We start from the raw sequence: 22,514 nt of genomic DNA on the forward strand, positions 1-22,514 counted from the left end.
GCAATGAAGTACAGCCAGCAGGGAGAGGGGTTCCAGTAAAGTTAGTCTTGGGGTCAGCTGGTCCCACCAACCCAAGGGAAGAAGTCATCCGTTCCGGACTTCTCTATTCGATAAGAAATTTGGAGCTTCAGCACTGCAGCAGGGCTTCACCGGGCAAACCAACAGTCCAGGAGGATGCAGCAAGCTTCTCTTCCAGTTTCTTTCTTCGGATTCTTCGTCCAGTGGTCGACTCTGCCTTCTGTTCAATAGAACTCACTTTTTATGCAGGTTTCTCCCATTCATACACAGCCTTGCTGTCACTCACACAGCAGGGTGGCTGTCCTCCAAGGATAGTCAGCCAGCCAAGCACCTTTGGATGCATTTAGGTAACCAAGGAGCCTAAGGACAGGGAGTTTCGGTCACCTCCCTCGCTGCCTGCCCTGCTAGACACACTGGAGCCGGAGGCGGGCTTCAGCACTGAAGCCCGCCAAAGGCAAAATTAACAAAAGGATTAAACCTGGATTGGCGCACAGAGTAAACCCAAGAAAGACCTCACAAGCATGAAATGGTGACAAAAGAAGACTGGGGCCATCTTGACAAAATGGGCACCCACTGGTGCAATATTGCAGCTGAGGATTCAGCCTGTGGTAAAAACGCACAATGGTAGGAAAGTTAAACCACTGCCACCAGCCATTAAAAGTAGTGAGGGTAACATAAATCGTATTACATGAATAAGTAGGAAAAGGGGCTACTAAGTACCCCCCCAGTACTCCACGTAAGATGGGCTGTACTGGACCTACATAGGAAAAACTGATAAGTAAAGTCAATTTCACTTTACTTCTCTTGGGAACAGTAGTTAACCCAAGAGAAGGTATTTTAACCTTAAGAGAAATCCAAATGACTTCTCTGTGACACTGCACTGAAGGTGCTGTGTTTCACAATACAAAAGGTGATGCCTACGGAGTTTGTCAGACTCCAAAACCATAAGAAACAGTCCAAATCAGTTCAAAAATACGTGAGTGAGAAAAAGGTTTGTCACTCAAGGATAAAAATTAAAAGTCCTAAAGTCCAGCAAAAGAGCTGGGGGTCTCTAAGGTAGAAGGGAAAATTAGCACAGAAATTAAAATTCTCCCTAACACTCTCGATAGACAACCAGGTCAACTTTTCCCTAGGGGCGGGGGAAAGGGAGAGGTGCACAAAGAAGCGGTACTGCATCCACCACAATCCCACCCGCCACCACAGGATCAAGGCTCCTGTGAGGCTCATATTCTTTACCAGTGGTAAGGAGAATTTCCCAATTCAGCTCACAATGGTTCCACGGCATGTGCAATGCTTGTGTTTTACAGGTTGTTCAACAGGGTTATTGCCTCCCTTCTTTCAGTGCTCTCCAGACCGTCCCCCTCTTCATAGCTTTCTGCCCCTTGACATCATCTTTTTTGAGGCCGTCCATCAGCTTCCGTTTAAGAATGCAGTAGAACTGGTCTGCACTTGGAACAAGGGAAAAGGCGGTAGTCTACTTATTTTCTGAGCCTGAAGGACGATGGAGGCTTACATACTATCATGGATCTGAGACTGATGATTCTGTTTTTGTGCAAGGACTAACTCAAGATGGCCACTCTAGACAAGATCCTCCAAGCACCCCACTCAACATGACTGGTTTTTGTCACAGGATGTCTACTTCCAGCGCGTCCCATGGATAGGCATGTGGAAGTGTCTTGAGGTTCATCTTGGGCCAACATTGTTACCAGTTGAAAGTCTGACCTTTTGGTCTTTCTTCGGTGCCCAGGGTTTTCACCAAGCTGATGGCGGTGGTAGTGGCTTGATTCAGGAGGGAAGGCGTTCATGTCTTTCCTTGCCTGGACAACTGGCTCGTCCAAGTAGGCTCTTGACACCAGGCATCGGCATATCTGTTCAGTACATGCAGTCTGTTGCACAGATTGGGCATTTCTCTGAACAACAAAATGTCTCCAGTTTCGCTGTCCGAATCCCTCAGATTCATTGGCATCGTCTTGGACACTTGCCTGACAAGAGATTTCTGGCTAAGGACCCAGTGGCCAACATAGCTTGGATTGGTGCGTCTGCTGGGTCTCATTGCCTCCTGCATTCTGGATGTCCAGAAAGCCTTGTTGCCCATGAGGTTTACTTCCAGTGTTCCTCAGTTACCAGTGGTCTCAGTTTCAAGGGAACAAGTCCGATCCTCTGATGTCATCAAGTTGAGATTCTCGAAACCTTGTAAGGTGGTCCCTTCCGATCACCTGTTAAAGTGTGTGCTGCTACAGCGACCATGGCCTCAAGTGACAGTGGCCACTGATACATACATGAAAGGTTCGGGTGCTCATCTGTCCGACCTGCTGTGATCTTGTGGTCTTGGCAACAAGTCAACTTGCTGGAGTTGGGGCTATCCGGTTGGCCCTGATTATTTTCCTTACCTCTGAACAAGGTACGTTTTTACTGATGGACAACCCAATGGCCTTGCACAACCTCAACAAATTAGGTGGCATTGGTTCCTTGCTGCTTTGCAGAGAAGCAATGTGACTGGTTCTGGGCTCTGGCGAAGTGCTTGTCCGACAGTGCCCCACCTTACTGGGAAGGAGAACGTCGCAGCAGATGCCCTGAGAGTTCTGACAGGAAGTTCTAGAGATTTTCTCACGCCGGGGCACAGGTGGACCCCTTCGCTTCCAGTGTGAACACGAAGTCGGAGTTCTCCTTCAGGGAATGTCCTCATCTGGGTGCTCTATGGGACGCTGTCTACTGGATGTTCAACCTCCGCTGTTACTGCCGATCCATGTCATTCCGCTGGATTTCAAGATGTTCTGCACATGTTCGGGTCCATATTGATCTTTATCAACTGGGCTTGAATTACGTAGTTGCTGGTATATTCCATCCCCATTCCGCCCAACCCATTCACCTTTCGAGGAGAGTGGATCTACTGTCCCAATCTCCAGTTAGGGTCCTGCACCTGAACCTTCATGCTTGACTACTCCGCGGGTGAGATGCAAGGAATGGGACGTGTCAGATTACGTAATAGATGTACTCCTCTCAGCTCGGAAACCCGCCTCAAAGTCAACTTATGCCTGTAAATGGCATACATTTTTGGCTTGGTGTCAGGAGAGGGATCTAAATCCTTTGTCCTGTCCATATCGTCTATTGTGGATTTTGTACGGTCTTTGGCCCGGACAGGCCTCCAGATTGGCACTGTAAAATGGTACCTGGTCGCTATTTCTGTCTTTAAAAGGACTCCTGAGCAAGGCTCTTTTTTCACAATCCCTACTGTTATGCAATTTTTGCGGGGATTGTGCAATCTGTTTCCTCCCAGTCAGTTTCTGGTTCTGGCTTGGGATTTGAAATTGGTGTAACGTTTCTTATGGGTTCTCCCTTTGAGCCTCTACATTCATATTCTTAAATTGCTTACCTGTAAGATGATTTTCTTTAGACTGTCGAGTTAGTTCCAGGCGTTGTATGTTAAATGTCCCTATTTGGCTTTCTCCAAAAAGGTGATGTTGAGTGAGACCTTCCTCCCTCCCGAAGGTGCTCTTAGACTTCATTTCTCTCAGAAGATCCATATTGCAGTGTTTTCTTTTTTTTGTTGCCTCATCATTTCAAGGAAGAGGAGCAATTCCATTGGCTGGACCCTGTGCGGGCCCTTGGCTACAAAGTCTCTTGGATGAGGGATGTAAGGATGGATGACAATCTTATCATGTGACCTACCTTGATAGTCTGTTTGAACATTCTCTGACTTGTCTTTGAAAGAGGTGCCAGAAGGTCTTGGGGCTCATTTTATCAGATCTCTGACTGTCACCTCTGCACCTCAGAGCGGAGTCCCTGTCTCATAAATCTGAAGCGGCTGCGTGGGCTACTTTGCACACATTTGCAAAGTATTACTGCTTAGATTCCCTTTCGGAGCAGGATGCTTGCTTCCGCAGGGCAGTTCTCCAGGGTTTTCGGGTCTAGGTTGTGTCCTTTGCACTCAAGAATCTATCATAGATGAGAAATCCATGGGAGCAAAGAATCCATTATAACCACTTATTACTTGCCTCAGTAATATTCCTTCTGATGGATATTCCTCCTAGGGATTCATCATTGCCCTACCATTCTGACCCTCTTTCCTGACAGCTGGTACACCTTTGTTTTTACAGTCTCTCAGCATCAGAGAGCTAGGGAAAAAAGGTGAAACTGAGGTCACGGGGCTTCGAGGTATACTGGCCCGACGTCCAGTCTGGAGTGTGTCACATGGGGCGTTGAGCAAAGCAGGTGCGGAACCAGAAAGCTTTCCATAGATGAGCTGCGCAGGGATACAAATATCATACGTGAGGAATCCGTGGGAGGAACATCCATCAGAAACAACATTACTGAGAAGTCATTTATTCTGGCATTTTAAGATGCGCTCCTGCCCTACACCCTCATTGATTGCTTGCCAGCCTCTTTGTTATATACGAGTATTTCCTTTTCAGCACTTTCACTCTAGTGCACATTGTAGCCACAACTTGCCATTTCAATGGATGAGGGGGTTACCCCCATGAAGCAGTGTGCACCTGTTATGATAGTAGTTCATTTGTGATTTTCTGAAAACTTATCTAATTGTCTTTCTCTTTTCAGCCTGACAATTTCTTCAGACGAGGAGAAAAGGTAACCATGCCACTGATGTCTGGACAGAGAGTACCTGATTATGAAAAAAAGCTCCAGAGCTTGGTTAGGACAGAGAGTGCCTTTCTTCTGGTACACTGGGGATGTTTTACCCCCACATGCCCGCCTCCCAAACTGCTTCTTCTCCTTTCTCCTAAACCTCTCCCTAAATCCTCCCTCTTTCTGCTGGTGCATATGAGATGCTCTTTTTCCATTTTGAAAAAATGACTACAGTAATCTGTTCCACGTGTTGAGATAGGGGAGCTCCTGTAGTCAAGGGTTGCTCTTGTTGCTAGGGAGTGTGGCTTATGGGAGTATTGCTTATTGGAGTATGATCCAAGTTTGCATCAGTGATGTTCATTTATTAAAAAATAATTAATCAGGCTATCAGCTAGTGACTTAAAAATTAGGATGGAGTTGGGTGTTTAGGGGCAGCCTTCAATCTCTTCATGGATAACAGCAGAGTGCTTCCTCCCAGTCATGTCTTGTGTGTTTTAGAACTCAAGCAATCTGAACTTCCTCCAGCACTGTCCTGTCAGAGCTATGACTCTTGTAGCATGATTGGTCTACCGGAATCCTCTGATGGTTCTATGGATCCTGGTAGTGTGAGCCATCACCGACAGTACTCTGTTGGACCTGAGCAGTCGGTTTTCAATGTCAAAGACTGCAGGTAGTGCATGCTTCCTGTCTACAGTTCCAGTACAGTGCTAATGGAACCGGTTTGTGTGAGACCTTTTTAGATAGGCCCCATTCGTTTTCTAGTAAAGTAGTACTGCAGACCTGCTCACAAGTATGGTGTCCCTGCTTAATTTTGCTGTGGGTAGTAGAGAGCCTGATCAGTGTGTGTTCAGCAGCGTCCCTGCCATTGCCATAGGACTCTCACCAGGTCGGACTACCTCCCACCATGGAGTCTAGCAATGTTGAGCTATCAATAGCAGTGTTCTCTCAATTCTATCAACACTATGAACTTAGGTTTCCATAAGCGCTGCCCTGTCAGTACATTAGAACCCCCACAGTTGAGTTTCTTCCCAAAGTGCATTGGTAGCTGTTGAGCCTCCTCCCAGCAATACCCTTTTTATGCTATGGGAATACAGCAGTGGGAAAATTTGTCTTAGCAGGGCATCTGTTGGTAACAGTGGTTGGGGATATGGGTGGACTGACAGACATGTCAGACAATTTATAACACTGTCTCTCTCTGCAGTGCTGCCATTTTCAGTGCTATTGTTGCCTACATGAAGCACCTGGGGGTGAAGACCAAGGTGGCGGACAGCAAGAAATCAAAAGGGATGTTCTTCAGGAAAAAGGTGAGCGTGACAAGGGAGGGTGTTTTGCGGGAATGTAAAATTGAATGCAAGTCCTTCTACATTTTTGAGACCAACATTTCTATATAGTCTACTTCATTTATTCCACTGTAAATGTAAGCATAAGGCTGGAGCAAATAAACTGCTTTCTCAGACCCACATGAAGATGGAATAGGTACACTTATTTTACTTTACTGGTTAGTTTCTAGACAAACATTAATGGCATGAGTCTGGAGGCGGGCATCTGGACAGCGCCACAGATTTAGTAGCAAGCACCTGGTTCCCCAACTTGTGCTAGAAACACATGGTCTCTTGGAACATTAGGGGATGAACAACGGCCTTCACTGATGAACGCACATTTTCACAAGTTCACAGGTACAGAAAGTGCATCCACATATACATAGGTACTTGTATGCACGCACGTACATACAGGCAGGTGCGTGTGCATATTTGCGCATGTGTATGGACACATGCACGTTTACTCATGTGCACATATGTGAAAAGGCATAGAGTGATGAGTTCTTTGATTTCCCCCCCCCCCCTTCTATCGTAAGGTTGATCGGTCTCTAGGGACAGAGATGGCCAGGCTGTTACCGAATGTGCCTCCTGCCCGGAGGGTGGTTGAGGCAGGATTCTGTTTTACCCTCTTCCCACCCTGGAGACTCAAATACATCATGCACGGTGTGAGAAACCTGAAGGTGTCTCACCCTCTAGTCCCTGGGGGGGGGGGATCCGTCATCCAGGTGGCCAGGACACAGCCAACGCTATTGTATCCAGTTCCTGGGGGTGGACCAGTGCGGGAGGATCACCTGGATGTGGGGTCTGGAAGTGGGACACCGAAGCGTGAGACACGGTTTCCCCTGCCTTATGACACCTTTTACTCATTCTGCCCAGTAGGATATTTAGAAACCCCCCATCCCCCTTTCAAACACAAACACTTTCTCATACCGTGAGCGACAACGGACTAATGCCAGAGCCGTTTGCCTGACCTATCCCAACACACGTGTCGGGCAGAGGCGGGCAATTACCGACAAATACACACACCTGACTGCACTGTCCCTTCCCCACCGGGATAAAAGGCAGAGCACAAGAGCACACTCTGAGCAAGGCCGAACGCACGAAGCAGCTATTCCAGGATGGCAGTTCAAAAGAGGAAAAAGGCGGTGAGACCCGAAAGGGCGTCAAGGAGGGAGCTGCTCTTGCCCTTTTCAACCCAGACCCGCGGAGCCTCAGACAAAAGAAACATAAGACTGGTAATCGCAGCTGACGAATGGTTTGACTGATGTCAGGGGTACATGGAACCCTCCCACACTGATGGGCGGGGAGATGCAGTTGCCACTGTGGTACTGTTCTTGACTCCAGCGGCAACAGAAACTCCAACGAGTTCAGCACAGCCGGTGAGTCGGAAGAACCTGATAGTGGGCTGACTTTTTTGGGCTAAACGTTGCAGGGGTAGCATTAAAAAAATTAAGTTACAGGTTTTTTGTGAACGAACTTGGTACCAGAGATAGTGGTCTGGCGCCATGTGGGCGCTCATTCGAAGGTCTCTGGCTGGAACCTCTCTCCTGAACTAAGAGACTATATTGAAAACTCCAAATACCAAGAGGCCATAGGGAAGGCTTACAGGAGGTGTCAATGTGGTCATACAAGGGTCAAGCCAAACCCTTTGTACAATCAAAGTCCTTGACACGTTGCAGAAGTTTTATGAATTGTGAAATTGTGAACCCGACTTAGTGAATTGTGAAACAGGTGTTTGCGCCCGACTGAGGGAGACTCTGTGCGAACTGTGATTTTTGTGAAGCCCGCACTTGCCATAGTCTAACAGAGTGACCCAGCGAGACAAGATCGCCCTTCGGAAGTCTCTGTTTAAATTGGCAAGTGCTTTGGGAGGTTGGCACTGAAAGAAGGATCAGGAGGCCGGCTGAGGGGATCCAAGGGTGAGGGGTAATCACCCGATGTGAAGGTTAACTGAAGGAACTTTTGTTGTTGTAGTATTGCATACTACAGATGGCGCTAATGAGGGATCTAGAATAGGAATGTGGAAAATGGAATGGAGAGGACAGTGAGCTGGCGGTTGGAGAAGTAGAGGTCTCACTGCATACTGCTCTGTTCATATCCCCTTATACTATATGATAGACATATCTGTTAAGTTAATAAAGTAACTATATAAGTAATAACTTCCTCCCGTGTTGTGGAATACTTCAAGTGGCGACAAGGATCTTTGGTCTGCCCCCGCACCGTTTGAGACCATAGATCGCTGAAGTGGCTGCGCTGAAGAGCTAGCAACGAATATTCACTGACTGAAGACTGCTGTGTTAAAAGGTACCGCAAGTACAATAATAATTGTAAAGTGGACTTACAATTGTGTTTGTTTTTGAAAGCCGTGCGCCTGCATCTTTTGAAAGCATTTTGCGAGCTTGTGTGAAACTGTAAAGAAAAAAGGACCCTAACAACGTTGCTTACGTCCATGCGTGCATCCCTTTTGGAATCCATATAAACAAATGTCTCCATATAGGAGACAGCGAAACGGAGAATCACGGCCCTGCAAGTCAAATCAATTGCATATGCATTGAGTGCGTGAGCGGAAGCTGAGGCACTGCTTTACGCGTGTGAACATAAGACGTGTAGATTGATCACCCCTTCCTCGTCTCAGTTAAAAAAAAATAAAAGCATGAAATATTTAAAATACGAGATCCTGGCATAAACAAGGTGAAAGACATAAATCATATTACAAAGTGAAAGACATAAACCATTTTACACTTCAAGTAAAGGTAGTCTTAAAAAAAAAGAAAGAAAGAATTGGGAATTGCAAGAATAAAAAGAAAAGGGAAAGAATTGGGAATTGGAAAGTGACTGCCACCCAATCATTGAGCTAAGTGGAGCAGGAGACCATACCTAAATAGAAAACATGTCTATGCATGGTGTTCCACCACCAGCCATGTTCTTACCAGAAGCAGGTGAACCAGTTTTACTGTGGAAAAGGTGGCTGAAGTCATTTGAACATTATGCTACCGTGGTGTGCGGCACCAACTACAGTGTAGAGAGGAAGAAATCACTGCTCTTGCATGTTTAGGCCCAGCAGGCCAAGAGAAATATGAATATCTACCAGACCTACCAGCAGCGGAAGCATGGGATATGAACGAATATAAAAAATGTATTGTCACGACCCTCGCCCAAAACCCCCTCGGGCAAACCCATTGGCTAGGTGGAGTCAGGACTCCGGCCTCTAGAGCCCGGCATCCTCTTCAAAAGCCTTCATGGGGCCAGTCCTGGCGCCAGGCTAATACACCATGAATAAACAATTTGCTTGCGAACTACTTTATTATTGTCAGCCAACATGGAGGCATCCACATAGCTTGGTTCCAAAGAACCAAGCTATGCGGTCTAGTGTTTTGGGCGTGGTAGCCTAGGGCCTACTTTTCCTGGAGTTTTTTTATTGGGGCTATTTAAACCACACCCGAGCAAGACAACATGCTTCGTGTTACTTTGCAGCTTGCAACGTGACGCTCACCGTGTCCAGCTATTACCTCGGAGAAGCAGAACCTTCAAGGAGACAAAAGGAACATCATTAGCAGCAGCATCTCGCCTGCAGTCTTCATCTTTAAACACTCGCAGCTACTGAGAACAGCTTCCTCGAATCTGCACGCCTCCCGGACAGAACAACCTGAAAGAGGAAGATAGAGGCAACATTAAAGAAAGCAGTAGAGACATTTACAAATTATGAACTGCTCAAAAGGCTTACCTGGCTGGTAGCCTCTCGGCTGGCACCACTGCGGACATTCCACTCATGCTGAAGAACACCGCGACCTATAAGGAAGGAAAACACAGGTTAGCAAAGGCAAGACTTTGCTGCGCATAGCGCTTACTTACCGCATCATAGCGCTCTTAATGTACCAACATTTACCAGCGGGGCTCAACCAAGCCAGTTCGCCGCGCTGAAGCTCCGCATACCTAAGGGAGAAAAAAAGTGACATTTTAAACAAAGAAAGGCATGCAGGATAGCAACAAAACTAAAGAACAGCAATAAGACCTACCTGAACAATATCAAACGGGCCGGCGTCAGTGAAGTAACTGGACCGCACTCGCCCATGAAAGACAACGCGCCGCTGCAAAGAAGGCAGGACGGAGAGCACGCCTAATTCTACCACAAGGTGAGGAGAGGGCGCCAGAGGGACTGAAATCATACGGGGGTGGAGGGCGGATACTTACCCCAGTCGGTCAGTCTTGAACACAGTCCTCCTGTATTTTCAGGCAGAACCTTCCCCGCAGACCACATCAGGGCAAAGCTGAGAAGCATACCAGTGAGTAACCCGGCTGGGTGGCGTCCCTGTGGATACCAGGTGAGCGTAACATGTATTGCCAAAATGAACAAACATTATGAAAAAAAATTGAGTACTCTACTGGAGAGATAAAGATTCGGCAAACGTTTGCAAGAAATAGGAGAAATTGTTGAACAGTATATAACAGTTCTGAGGAAACTAGCAAAGAATTGCAAATTTGGACAGCAATTGGAGGAAAGATTGAGAGATCAATTTATGTTGGAATGTGGTAGTGGTAAAATCAGAGAAGTTGTGGGCTGAAGATGATCCACCTCTTGATGAAGTGCTGCTTATTGTGAAAGAAATGGAACACAGGGAAAATTGTGTTAAGACATTGGAAGATAAAGTGAAGGACAGTTCAATAAAAGCAGAATCGACTATCAATGTTCTTCATTCTACACAGTCAGATAATGGAAGCAATCACAATAGTTACGCCATGAGGAAAAAGGAAGAATTCAAGGTTCAAAGCACATCCAGATATAATGGTAAGAGGTAGAGGTTATGGGCCTGGTGTCTACAACCAGGGACGCTTTATGGCAAGTCGTAGACTCCAAGCTAGTCGAAGAGGCAGAGGTAGGAATAGAACTTGCTTCAGATGTGACAGCCTGTCAGATTGGGCTTGTAGCCCCGACTGTCCTGGCCTACACATATGTAGAAACTGTAATGGGAAAGGTCATATGGCTAAATGTTGCACAATAGCCAAGAGCAACATGAATTGGATTGGCAATGAAGGAAATGATGAGGGAGAGGAATGTCTCTTTGCCATCAGTGATAATGACAATGAGGTGGAATTGGAAAGTTTAAGTACCATTATCGTGGTAAATGGTAATCCTATCCAGATGATGACAGATTCTGGAGCGAAATGCACACTATTACCAGAAGCAGTATGGAGAAAAATAGGTCCTAAGTGGCTGAATGAAGCTGGCATCAATCCCAGTGCTTATGGAGGGGTGAAAATAGATATTTTCGGATGTTTCAGAGCCACATTGGGCTTCAAAGACAGGACGGCAATAGGCAAAGTCTATGTATCAAAAAGAGGTGCATCACCTCTACTAAGTTGGATGCATCAGGCATGGCTGAGGGTACGGCTGGATGCCAGTGTGGAAGAATCCATATATGCGGTTCAGTCTATGGAGAAAAATACAGAAAAGATAAAGATGGATGTGTTCAGAGATGGAATTGGATGTGTTAAAGGCATTACGCACCGCATACAACTCAAAGAAAAGTGCATACCAGTTGCCCAAAAATTGAGAAGTGTTTCTTTGGCCATGAGAGAAGAGGTAAAAAGAGAACTAAAAAAGTTAGAAGAACAAGGTATTATTGAGAAAATAGATGCTGCGGTATGGGTGCCACCACTAGTAATTGTGAGGAAGAGCTCAGGAAAGCTCAGAGTATGTATCAATCTAAGGGAGCTGAACAAGTGTATCATTCCAGAAAGACATCCATTGCCAAATATTCAGGAATTCCTATCAACAATGAGATCGGCCAAAGTATTTTCAACATTAGATATTACATCTGCATACCATCAAGTCCAATTACATAAGATTCAAAACATTTAACTGCATTCATCACGCCAGAACGGCTATATCAGTACCGGGGAATGCCATTTGGACTCCTCTCGGCAGCCTCGGTATTCCAGAAAATTATGCCTCGCATATTAGATGGAGAAGAAGGTGTAATTTTCTTTCAAGACGATATGCTCATTTATGCAGATACTGAGCAAGAACACAATAGAAGGCTTGAGAAATTTCTAAAGAAACTGTATAGAGCTGGTATGACTCTTGAGTAAGGAAAAATCGAAGATCAATAGAAAAGAAATTGAGTATTTGGGTCACGCCATATCGAGAGATGGTATTGCACCCAGACCAGAATTGATGTCTGCCAAAGAGGAAATGGCCACTCCAAGCAACAGAGAGTAGTTAAGGACATTTTTGGGCATGGCCGAATATTATTCGAAGTATGTAAGGACATTTTCAGATCACACCGCAGTATTGAGAGATCTAACCAAAATTAACAGGAAATTTGAATGGAATGAGGAGTGTCAGAAAGAATTAAAGTATATCGAGAATGCTTTAGGAACAGCACCAGCCCTGAAGAATTATGTGCGAGGTCGACATACAATGATCACGGCCGATGCAAGCAACGTTGGTTTAGGGGCAGTGTTAACACAAGTATATGATGGAAAGGAACAGATCGTAGCATTTGCCTCACGTTTATTAAAAGGAGCAGAGAAGTCATATGCGACTATAGAGAAGGAAGCATTGGCCATTGTGAGGGGAGTTGATAAGTTCAGAAGCTTTGTATGGGGGAATGAGATTTGAACTACACACTGACCACAAACCGCTTGTGGAAGTGTTCATGACTAAAGGATTGGGTAAAGTATCAGGAAGAATTAGACGATGGGTTGCTCAAATGCAAGAATTTGATATAGTGGTGAAATATATTCCTGGTGTGAAGAATTATGCTGCAGACTGCCTGTCCAGGCTGACTAATTTGGAAGAGGAAAGTGATGAAGTGGAAGGACAACAAGAGACGATTTGTGCTCTTCAAAACACAGCTATCTCCAGAGAGGAATGGACAGAAGAAATGAAGAAAGATGTAAAGATGATGTTTGTAATGGAAAATATCAATAGAAGAATAGTTCCTACTAATGAAATCCAAGGAGCAGAAGTTGAAGGGTTTTGGAGTGTCAGGGATGAACTAAGTTGTTAGAATGATTATCTGCTGAGAGGAGACAGATTAGTTACACCTGTGGGAATCCGAGAAGGGATAATACAATTGGGACACGAAGGACATCAAGGCATTTCCAAAACGAAGAACAGAATAAAGAATGCACATTGGTGGCCCGGTTGTGATGCACAAATCAAAAGGAGTGTCAGAATTGTATCCTTTGCAACAAGTCTGACAAAAGTTGTGTGAATGAGAAGTATCCGATGGTGGTGACTGATATACCGGATAGACCATGGAAGAAAATGGGTATAGATGTTTTGGGTCCTGTGTGGAGTGATGGTTATCAGACATTTTGTGTTGTGGTGATCAATTTGCTTACTAGGTGGCCGGAGATCAAAATGTTGTCAAATGTGACAACCAAGAGTATCATTGATTTTTTTGGAAGAAGTGTGTGGTCGTGAGGGTTATCCGGAGGTGATTTTGTCTGATAATGGTTCTCAATTTAAATCCAAGGAGATGGAGGAGTATTTAAAAGGGAAGTCTATTACGCATTTAACCAGTGCTGTTTATCACCCCAGACGAATAGTATGGTGGAGAGATACTCAAGGAAGCAATTAGATGGGCCTGGTCGAATGGGAAAAATTGGAAGGAAGTGGTGAGAATGACTGTTATTGCACATAGGTTTACTCCACATAGCATGACAGGAGTGTCACCTTTTGAGTTGAGTAGAGGCAGAAATGCCAATACCAAATTATTCCCATAATGGATGAGCAATGTGTTAGGTATGGAAGTGTTAGCAAGTGATGTAGAAACAAAGATCAGGAAGAGACAGATCAATAACAAAACATGGCATGATAAAAGAAGATTCAGAACCAATAGTAGTCCTTGTGTTGGTTGTTATGTGAGGATTAATTTACCAGAGGCATTGAGCATGAAAGTAAGTAAGTGGTCAAATCCGATTAAAGTTATTGAAGTTTTCAAACATGCTGTGAGAACGTGTGATGGGAGAGTGTGGAATAATGGGCGTGTAATGTTAATGCCCAGTGGGCCCAGTGTGGGTAAGGATGAAAGTGTAAGTAGATGTGGATAGGAATGTGATGAATTATAATTTGTCGTTATCAAATTCAACACACATACCAAGTGGAGTACAAGTCTCAAATGGAGTACAGTCCTCGAGATCACGTTTTGGAAGGAGTTATAGAAGACCAAGTCACTTGATGGACTTTAGCGAGAGAGGTCCCGTGGAAGAAGAGGGATGTGTAGTATTGCATACTACAGCTGGTGCTGATGATGAGGGATCTAGAATAGGAATGTGGAAAATGGAATGGAGAGGACAGTGAGCTGGCGGTTGGAGAAGTAGGTGGTCTCACTGCATACTGCTCTGTTCATATCCCCTTATACTATATGATAGATATCTGTTAAGTTAATAAAGTGACTATATAAGTAATAACTTCCTCCTGTGTCATGGAATACTTCAGTTGTTTTGGCATATCAGGCCTTCTGAAGCAAAACACTTTGCATGAGAAGAGACTGGGGCACAGATGGCCCTGATCTAGTGAAAAGGAACTGTGGGTTTGTGCCAGAGAAGCTCAGGAGTGTGCTGCGCTCAAGAGACCCGCCTTGTCCCATGATAAAAACATGGGGAATGGAGACCCCGGCCATAACATCTTGACTATCATTTTGTGAACACTTCTTTCTTTTCTTGTGAACATTATCCACACTATTTGTAGCATAGCAGTAAGGATAGGCAATAGGTTTTTTAGTGTAGGCCCTTCTTATTTGACTAGACTCCACTAGGACTGTATAATTATTTGATGGTTGTAGTCTGCTTTCATCTTAGATTTAGGTTTAGATTAGGTGTTTCTAACCCATTTTGCAGTTTAATAAACACCCTTGAACTGTGATCACTTGTCTGTCTTTCTTTGATACCATGCCTTCCTTACAAAGTTCTCTACGGGGGGGGGGGGAATATTCCCAAAACTACATTTGAGGTCTCCTTTTTGCAGGGTCGGGCCGGGGCAGGTGGGTGCTAGATGATCCCAGAACTACATGATCCAAGACGCCTTGCAAAAAGGTACCCGCAATGCTGGGAAAACTAGTTCTTGAAAATCACAGTTTGAGAACTTGTGACATCCACAGAAGGAAAGGAAGAAAGGAGACTAAGGTTTACCGGGCATCAGTGGTTCTAGCGCTACACCATCTCCTGCGAGGCTGAGAGAACCCCCACAAAGGGGTTTACAAGATCATGCTGAATGCTGCACACACTGAACTCCTAGTCACACTTCGTTAGGAAGGATGCTGCATATCATAATTAACCAATCCAAAAGAGCGGATGATCATACACTAACAAAAGGAATTGAAGAACCCTATAGGGAATAACCAATCAGAAAACAAGAGTCCAAAGAGAGAAAATACCACTTAAACCTAAATTTCGGGAGGGATCAGTTGAGAAACCTGAATGAAACCATGGTCCAGAAAATATCTGCGAATCCAGCGGTCCAGGAGCACAGTTTGAGGATCATTATTGGAACCAAGGTTCAGAAGAGACCATTTGGGAATCCTGAACAAATAACGACTCAGGAGGGTACTGGTGAAAATCCTGAATATAACCTGTCTAGAAGTTAGTGAATCCTAAACAGAATCAAAAGTCAGACAAGACCTGTTACGAGTTTTGAACCAAAAAAACAAAAAACAGTCTAGAATAGGCCTGCGAAGCACCTGCGTCGAACCCAAGTGATGAGAAAGGCCAGAACCAATGCTGGGAACACCAGTGGCTGGAACTGACCACAGTAAACCTTGAGGACAGATGCAATATTAACACCTTGGGTATGGTCTTGAAAAAGCCAGGTGAAAGCAGAGAGGCCAGACGAGTAAGTCCAGACTGAGTAATTGCTGCAAGAGCCTGCCCAGAGGAACGATTTGTTGATTGTGTTAAAATAGGTCTGGACTTATAAAGAGTAGGTTTTTAACTCTTTCGTTTGTTCAAATGTTGGAACATATCTGGGAGTAACTATTATGACTTTAAGTTGACCATCCTATTTAGATTTTAGTTTAGGGTGTCTGAGAGGTGGAGACAGACTTTTAAGAATAGGGCGTTAATTAACCTAATCTGCCAAATCCTATAGAGTACCCCACTTTCTTTTCATCTGAATCTGCACACAGTATGTTTTAGCATAGACCTGATGATAATTTATCACTTTCTCCGATATGTCATTCTAGCCATTTATCCGGACGTTACCTATGAACGATACTTTTAAGAACACTCAGGTCAAAGTGATGTAATTGTGTTTGGTGTATCATTGATAAGCCTACCACAATATGCAGATGTGCATGAGTGTGTGCTTTTACGTGTACATTACTATATGCACATGCATGCACTCATATGCATACATTTGCAGACACATGCGTATGTGCATATTGTAAAGGGGGCAGAAGTAAGGCTCAAACACAAACGTGGCCTGTTTTTGGTTATAAACTTTTATTAACCAGTAGAGGGTTGGAAAAATGCATGTGGGTGTGAGTCTTTCGATGTGTGATTGGAATAGCTTGATTTACTCTTCTGACCCTATTATTCTTCGACTCTTCCATGGGTCCCAGTTCCAGATTCGAAATATTATGTTACAATGACTTGGTTTACTCTCCTGCCAAGCATATGCTCCCTTCTGTATTGTCTCTGCTTTATTCAAGGCCCCATACCCTTTTATTCGCTAGTTCTCATATCGGTGAGGGTCTCGGACTTGCACTGTGCTGTTGCAAAAGCTTGGTTTACTCTCCTGCCAAGCATATGCTCCGACTGCACTCTGCTTCTTTCAGGGTCCCTGACCCTCTTATTCTTGTCCTATGGTTGCTCTCCGAAACCTCCAGCACCCTTTGCTCTGCCCGCATACCTGTTTCTTTGGTGCATGTCTTCCGGGCAGCGGTACTTCCCTCTGAGGCTCCGGCAGCGTTCAGGCGTTCTCTGGGGTTGACGGTGTCCCTTCTGATCAATCTTCGTTCGGTTATCCCTTCTGGTTGGCGGGTGCTCCGCCAGTCCCTTTTGCCTTCTCGGGGTGGTTTTGCTCTCCAGCAGTTTGCGCACTTTAGGACAAGTGGTTTGTTTAGACAGCATGCTAAGGAGCTCCTCCTCCTTTTGGCTGCTTTTTTGCTCCCATTCGCCTCTGTTCTTGGCACGCCCTTCTGTGGGTCCTTGCACACCAGGTCGGCATCTCGCAGACTTCCTTGTTGGAAGGTGACTTACTTGGTTGCTCCAGTGAGGGATTTTCCAGTTCTCCAGAGATTGCCGGAGTTCTGGTGTCCCCCCCCCCCCACCACCTCCCTCTCTGGGAGGCACACTGGTCCACAGCCCCTTCTGCTAGTGCACAGCACTTGTGCTATGTGCTTCTCAAGGGAGGGCTGGAACATGCACAGTCCTGGCCCCATGGGAAAGGTCTCCCCCTAGGGGTGAAGGGACGCCCTCATTAGATTAGTCACAATATACATCCACACATACCTATTTGCATGCACATACTTGGGCGTGCATGCATGTTTGCACGGATCTGTACACACCACAACGTGTGTATACAAATGTGAAAATATGCACATATATACAGATGCTTGTGAGTGTTGAGTGTTGGTATAGTATAGTGTATATGTTTATGCACATACATTCACACATAATGTTATGAAGCTTGTATATTGTGGCAGTCACAACTGCGGTTATCTTGCAGCACTGGTGTCATGTCGGAGACAATGGCTTACTGTGCTTAAGCCCAGAGTAACCAGACCTTAGTCTGTGAAGGAAGAAGAGTGGACAACTGGGCAAGGAGCATGAATAGGTTGGGGGGATGCACAGAACCAACAAATTGGGAAGATAATATAGGATTGTATGTGTGCCACGATTGGCAGTGGATCAGACAAAATGTTAATCCAGAAAGAGGGAAAATAAGAGGCCTTGTAACATCCATTTACCAGTAATGGGCTTTTCTGGTACCATGGAATATGTAGTAGAATTAGCGGAAGCATGGTTGTAGGATGGGCCCATTATGTGCTTGGGAAGCCCTTAAATTGTGGAGACCTGACTTGTCATTTAGTGTTTTAGGTACCTGCTGCAAATCCTAGATGTACAATCCAGAAATGCCCAGTTAATTGTCAGAGCAGGAGTGAAATTGTTGCCCTTTATATATTATTGTCCAATCAGGACAGCCAGCCCCCCACTGGGATTTGTCCCCATTCAGGCAAGGAGGAAGACAAAGGGCTGTGGAGTTTTGGACTCCTCCCTCGCTTCCTGCCTTCACAGACAGACTGGAACCTGGGCGGGGAGTCCAGGGGACTCCAGCTGAAGATAAAAATCACACAAAGGAATTTCCCACCTTGGATGCCGGAGGAAAGAACAAGAAACACTAAAATGGCGAAAAAAGAAGACCGGGCCATTTTGGTAAAATGAGCACCCTTCGGTGCCTTTACTGCAGCTGAGAACACCAAATGAATACAAGGTATCACTGCCACCAGCCATTGAGGGTAATCTTGTCCCTGTAACAGAATTGTGACAGGTTTAGTGTGAAAGGGGATACATTGTATCTACCCAGCACTCCATAACACGTGGGGTGTACTGGTTTCACCAAATAAAATGTAAAAGGGATCCAAAGATCCTTTCCTACCCTTGGCAACTATAGTTCACTCAAGGTTAGCCAGAGAAAGTTAAAAAGGGAGTCCCTAGGGCAACCCAGAAACAAAAGGCACTTATTGCCAAAAAGTTGTTAAAGAGGATAACTTTGAAAAGACACTATGGAGAGTCTTACAAATGACACCCATACAAAGAGTAAAAGATTATGTGGGTGTGGAAAAAGGTTCCGACCCACAGAGTTATTAGGTTAAATAATCCACCAGTAAAGCAGAAAGTTTTGCGTTTGATCCAGGTCATGAAGATTTACCATTTCCATGAAAATCTTACCGAACAAATAGTCCAGCCGATTGCCTAAAATAGGTCTAGCTAAGGCACACAGCTGGGCATTGGAAGGTAAGTTCTCAATTGAGCTAGTCGCTTGATGTAGTATGAGCAGTTCGACACTAGACCACTGATGCAAGCTCTCATAGATAGCTGTTGATCAAAGGTGACTCCCAAGGTCTTCACTTTTTTAAGGATGGGCAACACACAGTCAGCAATTTGTATGGAAGAGTAGGCCAAGTTGACGCAGCTTAGGAGATTGCTAGGCCATTGTGCAGCATCCAACATTGGAGTTTGTTATAGGTTGCATTGATGACCTCAGTGTTTCTGATGTAATTCCCAGTAAGTGGGATAAGACACTGAGTGTCATCAGCATGGTTGGCATAGCAAGTACCCTCTCTATACAGTTGATCAAACAAAGTCAACATGAATAAGTTAAAGAGCTTACGTGACCAGCAGGATCCTTGCGGCACTCCGCAGTCCAAGGCATAACCACCTCACATGGCCTCTTCATTGTAGATCCTGGCTGTGCGATCTGCGAGGAAGGAAAGCACCCAGCTTGCTGCAAAGCTCTCACATAGCCTATTAGCTAAGATAGAATGATCCACCAGATCAAAGGCACCTCTAAGGTCCAAAGCATCAATAGCGAACCTTTGCCTTTCTCCATTTTTAGTAGAATATTGGTTTTAAGATCCAGTAGTGTGTATTCCGTACTATGAAAGCACCGGAAACCTGATTGCTTGGGACTTAGTAGGCAATACCTACTCGAAAAAGCCTGGGTCTGTTCATGTGCCATCTTGTCCAGGATCTTTAGGAGAAACAGGGATTTTCTAATCGGGCGATAGTTATTTGCCACCCCTGGGTCCAAGGAGGGCTTTTTTAAGAGTTATACGCACTTGTTTGATGTCCCTTGGGACTATCCTTTCAGCAAATGAGGCGTTAAACTTTGTGATAAGAGGCAAGAAGCACGGTACATACTCTATTTTTGCAGGGCAGATATCACCGTTACAATTCGTGGGAACAATTTGTTCTGAGACATGACTGAGAACCTCCTCCGCAGTTTCTTTATCCTACTTCCCACTGGGCTCGGCCTTGTCTTTGGAATCGGAGGAGGTCAAGGAGTGAGGAGTAGGGAGAGGAAGAGGAGTGATTGTGAGCTGTGCCTCTAGATCTACCCTTAAGCCTAGATAGTAGGAAATATTTATCTTTTTGTCAAATTTCATTACATAGCTCTATGGACCCCCAATCTTTTTGCTTTTGTTTTTGAACCCGTCCTAAATTTTTACAGGGAAGTGAAGCCTTCAGCTTCACTCCCCTGGCCTTTTGCTCATTTTGCTATGTGGAAACTGATCAGTTCGTGCTGGGAAACTCTTTTCCTTTTGTATTTTACTTTTTGTAACTTTTATTACCTTGCACACAGCATTTTACAATGCAGTGGGGATACTTTTGTATCACTGTAGCTTTTTACACTTGACAATGTTGGTTACTTTTATATGTGCTATAAAGACAAGCTGGTGGCAGCAATTATATTTGTAACATTTTTTTGTTATTTCTAGTGTGCACATTCACGTTTACAGCATATGGCTATTAAACATGGCTATTGCCCCAAAAATGCCAAACCATGAGATTTGTGCGTGCTCTTTGTCCATATTGTTGTTTGGCCGTTGTCCTGCTTCGCCAGGTCAGGAAATCCCATATTAGGTCACGCGCTTTCCCAGGAAAGCTACAGTTTTTGCGGGCCATTGATGCCTTTGTGTGTGTTTGGCTAAGGAAGCGGTGGGACTGTCTGGTTCCACTTCACATCCATGGTGCCAGTGAGTGTGGGGCACGAGTGAAACCAATAGCTGTCCCTGATTGGACAACTCCTGGCTGTTGGAATGGTGCAGAGCCTTACCATTGGTCAGTTTGGACTGGCTTCCAGGCTGTATTTTGGATAGGAAAGAAAACCCATTTCTTCAGATTAGTATTGGTGCCAAAAATCCTTTTGTAGAAGAACAGCTGACTGGAGATCTGAAGTAGACTCCTAACGAGACCCAGCATCTTTTCCTGTGTCTGACCCGGTTGGACTACCTGGTTTGCAAAAGCCCTGTGTAGGGGGTCACCTACCAGTATCAACGTGTTCTTGAGGATCTAGCCGTCCTGAGCGTTCACAAGCTTCCCTGGACCATCCAGTGGATTGACCAGCTCTCCAGTAGGCTACCTCGCTAGAACTGTTGCTGTTCCGCGTTTGCAGCAGTAACTTTGGTTCTCAACAGCTTGTGGTATACGTCTCCTTCCTGATGATTTTCTGTCTCCCATCTTGGAGATCTTGCTCTGGAAGGACTTCTACAACCCTGCCATCGTCTGTGTACGGTGGCCGTTGCTGAAACTCTCCTTTCCCCATCCTGTGAAGTGTCCTGAAGAGGGCTGCATCAGTGCTTCATGCATTTCTCCATCACCAAGGGTTTTCCTCAGCTCCTGGACTGGCTAGAAGAATCCTTCCACACGCAGCTCCTGAGCACCTCTCACCGGAACCAGCAACCCCCCAGAACTCGCGCCCCTCTCAGATGACCCATCCAGTGCTCTGGAAGAATCTTGAGTCAGGAGGGTAAGTGAAAGCAAAGCACTTGTCTCGCACTGTCCTCCATAGGATAATATTGAGAAAAGGTCTATTTTGTAGCCTTCCATTGCACTGCGGTTTGGTCTTCGCACCCGGGTGGTACCATTTGAAAGATAAGAAAACATTTTACTAACCCAGTAGCTTTGTTGCATCTCTACTCTTGAACAAACACCAACACATACTTTACCTGCATCCAATACATTCTGGGGAGAAGCATTGGGACTCTTGGGCACAAGGCCCCACTCTTACATGCGTGTTTTATTTTTAAGTGTGTTAGTGGCCTAGAAATAATACTTTATACATTACTGTATCAAGTGAATGGTTGTGTGCTTCACTGTGTGCACTGTGGCGAACCAGAAGGAAGACTCTGACAACAATAGGTCTATTTTATTTATTTATTTTTACATTTATTAATCACACACAACCCAAAAGGCACCAAGGTACTAGGTACCATGAAGCGGGAGGGACGGGGCAGGGAGAAGGCAGGGGGAGGGGCTGGTATCAAGGTAGTCCCGAAGCAGTCCATAGTCAATTGAAGAGAATAGGTTTTAGTTGTTTCCTCAATGGCCAGTAGGAGGGTTCATTGCGTTGATGTAGAGGCAGAGCATTCGGAGATGGGCATTGGTGGCTGGGAAGCTAGAGCCCTCCCCGCTTTGGAATGTTTGAAGCAGGGGTTAGTCAGTTTGTGGTTTGACCCTGTGGATCTTGTAGAGGTGTATTTGGCAATCCTTTATTAGAGATATGGTGGAGCAGTTGGATAGACAGTAGTGAGGGATAGAGAGAATGTTGGAGTTGATTCCTTCTGTTAAGTATTTCAATAAGGCAAGATACCCTGGTCTCAGCCTAGTATGCAGCGCACAGCTGAAATGCTTATTTTATTATGTCTATAGGTTCAATATTCTGAGTGATATACCACTCATATCACACCCCTTCTCAAAATACCCCAGGTCACAATGGACCAGGAATCAGGCTGGTTGGTAAAGGTAATATTTATTTATTTACAATTCAAATTAAACATATACTTTGTAATAGGGAGCAGCAATCACCAATGTGGTGACAATAACAGATAAAAAGGTATTGAATGCACTTAAATTCACTCT

At 45.1% G+C, this 22,514-nt stretch overlaps 1 protein-coding gene across 10 annotated transcripts in view; it reads left to right on the forward strand.

Moving 5' to 3' along the window:
- Positions 1–22,514, forward strand: part of ARHGEF1 (Rho guanine nucleotide exchange factor 1) — a 1,792,426-nt gene that overhangs the window by 806,116 nt on the left and 963,796 nt on the right. For all 10 annotated transcript variants that reach the window (XM_069640923.1, XM_069640913.1, XM_069640921.1 and 7 more), the window contains 2 exons: positions 4,576–4,605; positions 5,804–5,906. In XM_069640923.1, the coding sequence (XP_069497024.1) occupies positions 4,576–4,605; positions 5,804–5,906 (133 nt within the window). The remainder of the gene's footprint in view (positions 1–4,575; positions 4,606–5,803; positions 5,907–22,514) is intronic.

The sequence above is a fragment of the Ambystoma mexicanum genome, chromosome 1q (genome assembly GCF_040938575.1).
Source record: "Ambystoma mexicanum isolate Mex_15411 chromosome 1q, UKY_AmexF1_1, whole genome shotgun sequence".
Classification (NCBI taxonomy): domain Eukaryota; kingdom Metazoa; phylum Chordata; class Amphibia; order Caudata; family Ambystomatidae; genus Ambystoma; species Ambystoma mexicanum.